This window comes from Nelusetta ayraudi, unplaced genomic scaffold (assembly GCF_046127955.1).
Source record: "Nelusetta ayraudi isolate G7.1 ecotype Tasmania unplaced genomic scaffold, CSIRO-AGI_Nayr_v1 ptg000017l, whole genome shotgun sequence".
In the NCBI taxonomy this organism is placed as follows: Eukaryota; Metazoa; Chordata; class Actinopteri; order Tetraodontiformes; family Monacanthidae; genus Nelusetta; species Nelusetta ayraudi.
Window position 1 is genome coordinate 6132501 of NW_027466067.1, and position 7506 is coordinate 6140006.

General features: G+C 45.8%; 3 protein-coding genes across 3 annotated transcripts in view; 2 read left to right on the forward strand and 1 right to left on the reverse strand.

The window, feature by feature from the left end:
• Positions 1-3480, forward strand: part of ppp4r1l (protein phosphatase 4, regulatory subunit 1-like) — a 15557-nt gene extending 12077 nt beyond the window's left edge. The window contains exons 18-20 of the mRNA XM_076025028.1: positions 60-194; positions 402-543; positions 1072-3480. Of these exons, the coding sequence (XP_075881143.1) occupies positions 60-194; positions 402-543; positions 1072-1217 (423 nt within the window). The 3' untranslated portion in view covers positions 1218-3480. The remainder of the gene's footprint in view (positions 1-59; positions 195-401; positions 544-1071) is intronic.
• A 400-nt stretch (positions 3481-3880) lies between these two features.
• bcdin3d (BCDIN3 domain containing) lies at positions 3881-6173 on the reverse strand. Its single transcript, XM_076025053.1, has 3 exons — positions 6055-6173; positions 5410-5654; positions 3881-4762 (listed from the first exon to the last, which is right to left on the reverse strand). The coding sequence occupies exons 2-3, from the start codon at positions 5608-5610 to the stop codon at positions 4211-4213; spliced, it is 753 nt and encodes a 250-aa protein (XP_075881168.1). The 5' UTR covers positions 5611-5654; positions 6055-6173; the 3' UTR covers positions 3881-4210.
• Positions 6048-7495, forward strand: cox14 (cytochrome c oxidase assembly factor COX14). Its single transcript, XM_076025066.1, has 2 exons — positions 6048-6206; positions 7112-7495. Exon 2 carries the CDS (start codon positions 7122-7124, stop codon positions 7296-7298), a length of 177 nt encoding a protein of 58 aa, XP_075881181.1. The 5' UTR covers positions 6048-6206; positions 7112-7121; the 3' UTR covers positions 7299-7495.
• Positions 7496-7506: the final 11 nt, after the last annotated feature.

Below are 7506 nucleotides of genomic sequence, written 5' to 3' on the forward strand. Positions count from 1 at the left end.
TGCGATGATGCGGTTTGTTGGCTGACGATCTGATCTGGCCGCCTCCCTCTGGCTCTCAGGTGGTGGAGATCCTTCAGAAGCTCTACTCGTCCGGCGCCGACGACCTGGGCTTGAACTTCATCAACGAGCTCACCGTCAGGTTCTGCCACTGTCCCAAGTGGGTGGGGCGGCAGGCCTTCGCCTTCATCTGCCAGGTGTGTGGCGCCTCTTTGACCAGCGCAGCCGCAGCGAGCAATGCATTTCTGATGAAGCTAAGCGGCCCTTGGAACTTTGAGAAAAGAAACCTGAAGTTTAAATGTTCTGACAGTTTTGTTCCCACGAGAGCAGCGCGAGCCCCGACTGCTGTGTGACTTCCTGTCTGCTTCTGCCCCCCCCCCCCCCCCCCCATCCCCCACCCACAGGCTGTGGTGGAGGAAGACTGCATGCCTATGGATCAGTTCAGCCAGCACCTCCTGCCCAGCCTGCTCAGCCTCTCCTCAGACCCGGTGGCCAACGTGCGCGTGCTGGTGGCCAAGGCCCTGCGGCAGAGCGTCATGGAGAAAGGTGCGCACGCCGCCAGCAAACACACTGGAGTTAAAAGTAGCACCACATGGATGACAGCACCGCTACCTTTGCGCCTATTATCTGTATTCCCAATCTGTTTTCAATAGGGATGCAAATGATCCATTAATTCATGAATCGTTGGTCGATTGACTTTATCGATCGATTAACGATTAATTGATGAGTGGCGACGTTTTCCTGAGAACCCAAATTTCACAATGAAAAAATGTGTAAGGAAGACATTATTGAACCCTTTGTGAAGCATCTCTGCTTTGACTTTTAGTCGACTTGGATTGGTCACATTTCAGCTTTTATTAAAAAAAACTTGTTGTAGGTACATTATGACCATCACAGTGTCTACAGTTGAATTGCTCTTTCCTGCCACTACACTGCTATCATGAAATTAACTACCTGTGTAAATTTTCCTTTTAATTGAATCGATTAAATTCTTAATTGACAATTAATCAATAATCGATTAATTGTTAACGTCCCTAGATCTCACGCTGATTTCCTCTGCCTGCCCCCCCCCAGCCTACTTCAAGGAGCCTGGCTGCGCCTTCTCCGAGGAGCTGGAGGAGACGGTGATGGCGCTGCAGTCGGACAAGGACCGGGACGTCCGCTTTTTCGCCAGCCTGGACCCCAGCAAAGGCCTGATGGACACGGCGCCGCTCATCTGATCCGTCCAATCACAGCCCACCTCGTCTGTGCGCACCTACCTATCTCTGCCTGACGCCGATGCACAGTCAGCCCAACCTGCAGCACCAGCAACTTGACCGGACCACCCAACTCCACCTCCACCTCCACCTCCACCTCCTGCTGAGCAGACCCGGACCCCATGACCACTTTTGACTGTTTTTACCCCCTCTTCAGAAGTTCCAACACCTGGTGCTGAGGGGGAAGAAAGCAAAAAAAAACAACAACATTGAAATACGCTCAGACGACCCCCCCCCCCCACCTCCCAACCACCACCACCACCACCACCACTCTGGGTGGGCACGACGCAGCGCACATTGTTTTCCCGACGCCGAGAGTTGAGCGTTGAGCGATGGAGAAGATGAGCGGGACTCAAGAGGTTACAAGCTGCACTACCTTGTTGGAGCTTTGTTGCATTTAAGGACTGGAAACCCCCGCTGCCCATCCCCCCCACTCGAAGCTACACACACTCGTTATACACTAACCCCGACGCAGCCCCGCAAACCTACGAAATCACGACGGACTCTCGTTTTCCAAAGCTAATTGTAAGCCTGATGTTAAATCACCGAATCCATTTTTTTTTTTCTCTCTCTCTCTCTTTGGTTTTGTGTCTCTCGATGCCTCTTTTATCATGTGGATTTCTTAACGAACAAGCAGGCGAGGTCCTGCCCGGCTCTGATCGGCGTGCACTAACTCAGGGGGACACTTGTGAAACCTAAACAGCATTATTAGCTGGCGACAAGCAGCAGCTGCAGCTCCAGCAGCAGAAGCAGCAGCAGCAGCTCCAGCTCCTCCCTACAGAGCAGCCAGACCCTGTAGCTCCACTGGCCTCCACGTCTCACCTCGTCTCCCAAACCAAAACGCCTCCGTTGTTACAAAGACGCACTTTCCCACTTCCTCCTTGTTCGTCGACGTCCTCTGGGTCCCCGTGCCCCCGGGGTTTCCTCGTCTCTCCCCCGAAACCTGCCGAGGACCCTGGCGAGACGGACGGAGCAGCGAAAGCAGCGTCTCCATGTCCGTTTTTTTTTTTTTTTTTGTCTCATCTCCTCCTTCACCCTCCTGTCTGTTTACCAAAAGTAAAAAATGAAAGAAAAAAAAAATACGACGACGCACCTCCCGAGCCGCAGGGGGACAAACAAAATACCTCGGTGGTGCGGCCGCGGCCGGCCAGTGTGTTGCCGTGCGTGTCGAGCGGCATCAGGGGCTTTCGAATGTCTGCGCTTCTCGAGTCTGTCTGAGGTTGAAAACTCCAAAACATTTAAAAAAAAAAATCCTAACAAGGGCTTGTAACGAAAAAAACATAACAGGGTGACGCGACTCGCAAGGAAGGGGAAGAAAGCAAGCACACTGTTGGTAATATGCATGCCCCCCCCCCTCCCCCTCATCACCCACCGCCCTCACCCTGTGTGTCATCTGTTCCCCTAGCTCCCTCAAGGTCGCGACCTCCCGGTGATGGACTGCGGGACATCTGCGGATGTGACTGAGCTGTTGTACAGTAGGGTTCTAGGAAAAGGCCTCGTGCTCTCCGATGGAGAGACGAGCCCATGGTTTTTTTTTTTTTTCTTTTTCTTCCGTCTCGGTGGAACGATTTTTAAAAGTATGAGGTTTCTCAGAGTCTGTGTGTGCGTGCGTGCGCGCGTGTGTGTGTACAGCTTCAACCTGTGGAAAAATGTGTTTTAATGGAACCAAGGCCAGTGTAGTCGGGATTCTTATCTTTTTTCTTTTTTTTTTCTTTCGCCCATCAATGTGTGTGTGTGTGTGTGTGTGTGTGAAAACTGGGAGCAGCAACCAAGTCACTTTTTTTGGTAGACATTTTCAAACATTTTTTTCCTTTCTTCCTCTGTTGTAAAATGGTAACATCCGCTGCACTCTTCTTTTTTTTTTTTTTCATTTTTGGACATAGGCATAACTTGAAGGAGCTGATTGTGGTGTGTTGCTGTGCATCTCAAGTCTCTGTTCCTTTAAAAGGACCGCCCACCGCGGTAATGGTGGTGGACACTCATCTCGTCTGTCTGCAATTTGTGTCCATCTCATTCTTTTTTTTTCTTTTTTTTTATGTAGTAGAACAGTTAATATATACATTTTATGAAATTTATTTTTCTTTTCAATTATGCACCACTGTTCAAAGATTTTATATCCTAACTTTACAAAAATTTACAACCTTTGTAATATTCAATGGTTTCTTTTAAAAAGACATTTTATGTAATGTTATTTTTAGTATTCTGTAATTAAAATGATGAAAATTAATGTGTGTTGGGTTTTATTAAGGTCTCTGCACTGCTGAATAGTGTACACTGTAAATAAGTGTGAACACGCTGAACAAATGTCCAGAAATTGAAAAAGAAGTTCTACTAGGAGTGGAGGGGTTTAAAAATAAAGAGTTCCAGATCAGCCTGGAACTCACTCAGATGACTGTTATGTGGTAGTTTAGAATGTAACTGGACAACAGAGCACAAAATCTCACTATACAGTGGTTTTTTTTTGGGGGGGGGGGCCAAAAAAATCAGATCAGCCCGAAACCTCTAGGAAACCGCATACCACTGACTTTTTTTTTTTACATCCTAACTTAAAAGATTTTATATCCTAACTTTACAAAAATTAACATTCTTTGTAATATTCAATGGTTTCTTTAAAAACACATTTTTATTTTATTGATATTTTTAGTATTCTGTACATGTTAAAATGTTGACACGCTTAATCTTAAAAGGATCATGTGAGAATAGAGATAATTAGAAAATACATCAATTTGACTGCTGCTGTAGTATTTAGCGTTTGCTGTGTGTGACAGATTTCATCACAAATCACACTCCCAACTACTGGCTTGGAAAACATGCAGCTTTTCCACGTCTTGGACAGCGAAACTATTTTTGGGGATGTTTTATTCGATTGACATCTCTTATGACTAAAAGAGTTCAGTGATTTTCTCATTTCCTCCTCCTCGTGGTCTCCACTCCAACAGGAAACGTCAGTTTGTCCCTCATCTCCTTTTAAAAAGCAGTAACTTTCGGTCCCACGCCGTGCTGCCGAAGCTCTGGACCAGCACCATGCTGCAGTTTCTCTCCAGGTGCTCCTTGGCGTGCTCTGCCACGTCCCCGCGGATCTTCAGCTCCTTGAAGTGGTCAAAGTCCGAGCGGCCCAGTTTCCTGAGGCGCCGCGCAGCCGAGCGGTAGCACTTCCAGGGCTGCGCCTCCAACAGCAGGTGCTGGCTGACGGCAGCCAGGCTGGTGAGCAGCCGCAGCAGGCCCGGGTCTCCGTGGTTGAGGTGGACCCACATGGTGACGGCCAGGCACAGGCACAGGTGGAAGCGGGAGCAGTCGCGCTGGCGCAGGTAGGCGCCCAGCTGCTCCGTGTCTCTGACGGCGTCCAGAGGGATGAAGGAGATGCTGTCGGGCAGAGGGTTGGCCTGCTGCGCCCGCTGAATGAGCTTCTCGTCCAAGTCGAAGCCCAGGAGGTGAACCTTCCTCCCGGCCGACGGCTCTTCGCTCTCGGCTTGCTGCACCAGGTGTTTGTACAGGGCCACGCTCAGTTCCTGCCGTTCACACAGGGACAGAGGAGATGGTGACTTACAGCAGGATAGATGATGATGATTTTAAAAGTCACACTATTCAGATTATATGATAGTGAAGCATTAACAAAAAGAGGAAAGAGAACAAAATCTAAATGTTTAATGTCTGAGAATTTAGAGAACAAAAAACATACAAAGTACCTGATTTTTTGGGGGGAGGTCAAAAACTTTTAAGACTCAGATCAGCCTGAAACTCGCAGGTAAGACTATTCTATAATAGTTAAGCATGAAATTGGAGGAAAGATAAATTAAAAGTAAATTATGCAAATAAGAGTGTTGCTTATATACCTACATATACCTAATATGTGTTGCCAATGAGAAGCAATACATCTGATTTTCTGGATGCACCAAAAACAAAGGCAGGCAAAAGTCAAACATAGACTAGTTTGCATTACTATATTTAAATAGAAAAATATATTTTTAATTCATGTATTTATTCTCTCCCTTCCAAGAAGAAGGGGAAGAAGAAAAAGGAAGATCATCTACGTCGAGTAAATTCCGACAAAAGCAGTTCGGAACTTTTCATATAAACTTGATATCAATGTCATCATTAACTTTATACAGTCGAGTCTATTCATATTAACACTTGCGAGTGCTTTTTCTCTCCTCACCCCTGAGTTACAGCCCACATCCAGGATCAGTGTGGGCTGATGTTCGTCTCTGTAACCTAAATCCTGCAGCAGTGACGCTGGGATCAGGCTCAGGCGGTTCTCCGGCGGGTTGAAGCTGTAGTAGTTGATGAAGTTGCCGTAAGGAGCCGCTCCAGGATCGTTAATTTCATCGGCAGGAACATCACCTGAGGAGCACGCCATGGTGCCGGCGTGTGCGCTGTCAAAATACTTCCGGGTGGAAACCACTGCCAACAGAAGTGCCGGTGGACCGGGCCCCGAGCAGACGTGTGTATCTTATTAGAATTATATTCAACATTGGTCATATTTGGTGATATAGTGGTCAACATTGGCATATGGCAAGAGAAAAAGTTGCATTTTAGGAGGTACTCCAATATATAGATTTATTTTTCTGAGAAAAACATGTTGGGCATTTATTTTGTAGGACACACAATTCATTCAGTAATTTGACAGAGAGACATGATAGAAAGTGGGCTGGTGTTTTTAATTTTTGTATTTTAAATTTCGGTGGCGCCTTTATGAAAAAGAAAAATGTGGTTCCTGAGCCTCCACCGGTTGAGAACCACTGTGTGGTACCGTGACAGCTACTCCCAGTCGCTGAGTGGCGCACTGCTCTCCTGCACTCACCTTTAACGGAGGAAGAAGTTTGACCGCTCTGAATTTCCGTAGTTTATGAAATCGTAAGGTGAATTGTCCTGTGTGCTAACTTCCATGCTAGTGAGCTGACACAGGGGACAACCTCTGTAATCTGGGCTTTCCACCCCCTTTAGAATCGAAAGGTAAGCCAGTATAAACGAACGGTATGTGAGGGAAGAGCTGACGGAGTCTCGGAGCTTCTTGGAGTCAGTAAATCAGCGCGCTAGCTAGCAAGTTGTTTCAATGACTAGTTTGCAGCCTAATGGCGAGTTAGCTATCTAACTGGGAGTGATGTTTGGCAGAATGTTTGTTCCTCTAAATAAATAATAGTCTTGTTTTTCCTAATCTGAAGCATTGCTGTGTGCAGCAAAACAACAGTGGCTACAAATTCGAGTTGTCAAGACATGATATGTTGGTATGTAGGGATTTAGTTGCTTGCTAATTGCAGGAACACTGAACGGAAGTATAAGTTGTCAACTGCTTGTCAATGTGGCCAGCTTTATGTTTTTATTACTTCATGTATCCGGAAGGCTTATTTGATGTTGAACTACATTAATTAAATTTTATGTCACTGCTTCATACAATGGATGTATGTGCGTCTTAAACGTTTAAAATGTGTTTAAAACGTTTATAATAATATCGCCTATATTCTGTTTAGCTCGGACTGTTTATATACAGAGAAACAAGTAAGAGTTCTAAAAACAAAACAAAACAAAAAACATTTTCTATCAATGGTAAAATACAATAGAGTAGCAGGCAGCTACCACTAAGTAGATAGTGGATACAATCCACCAGCTCTCTGCAATTTAAGATGGTCTGATATGATTCTTACAGCTGCTAGTATGTCTCTTTGGGAAAGATAATTATTTTTGGCGTATGTAAATATATTTAGTTATATTTAAAATTTAAACAAGACTCCTGCCACTGTTTTGTTAAACCAGCATTTCCACAGGTATCCCTCAGATACAGTAAATGCTTCAACAAAATTTTTGGTCCTTTCATTCATGTTGTGCCGCTAAACCCAGTTTGATTTCCTGTTCCCTTCCAGGATCTTCACCATGGTGTCTGGGAAGCGGCTGGCTGACTTTGGCTATCGGGCTTTCTCCACCTCCATGATGCTGCTGACCATGTACGGAGGCTACCTGTGCGTCATGAGGGGTTACCGCTACATGGAGAAGCAAAAACAGCTCAAGCTGGCTGCGGAAAACCAGGATCCTGAAATCATCAAAGACTGACGACCGATGGATGTGCGTCTCTCTGCGCAGACATGGACGGTTATTTTTTTCCTTGTCGCCGTTGTGCTTCATCCATCAGTGATTAATGGAGATTTTTGTCCTTCTGGGGATGCTCGATGAGTGTTATGAACTTTAAGATCAATGACAAAACATCAGTTGTATGTATTGTGATATATTAAACGCTTCTGACCACACAATGCATCGAATT

Bases quoted from the DNA above. Each gene is read 5' to 3' on its own strand.
- bcdin3d (XM_076025053.1), bottom strand. From the start codon at position 5,610: ATGGCGTGCTCCTCAGGTGATGTTCCTGCCGATGAAATTAACGATCCT. The intron at 4,763-5,409 runs GTGAGGAGAGAA...TGTGAACGGCAG, and splicing joins ATGTGGGCTGTAACTCAGGG to GAACTGAGCGTGGCCCTGTA.
- cox14 (XM_076025066.1), top strand. From the start codon at position 7,122: ATGGTGTCTGGGAAGCGGCTGGCTGACTTTGGCTATCGGGCTTTCTCC.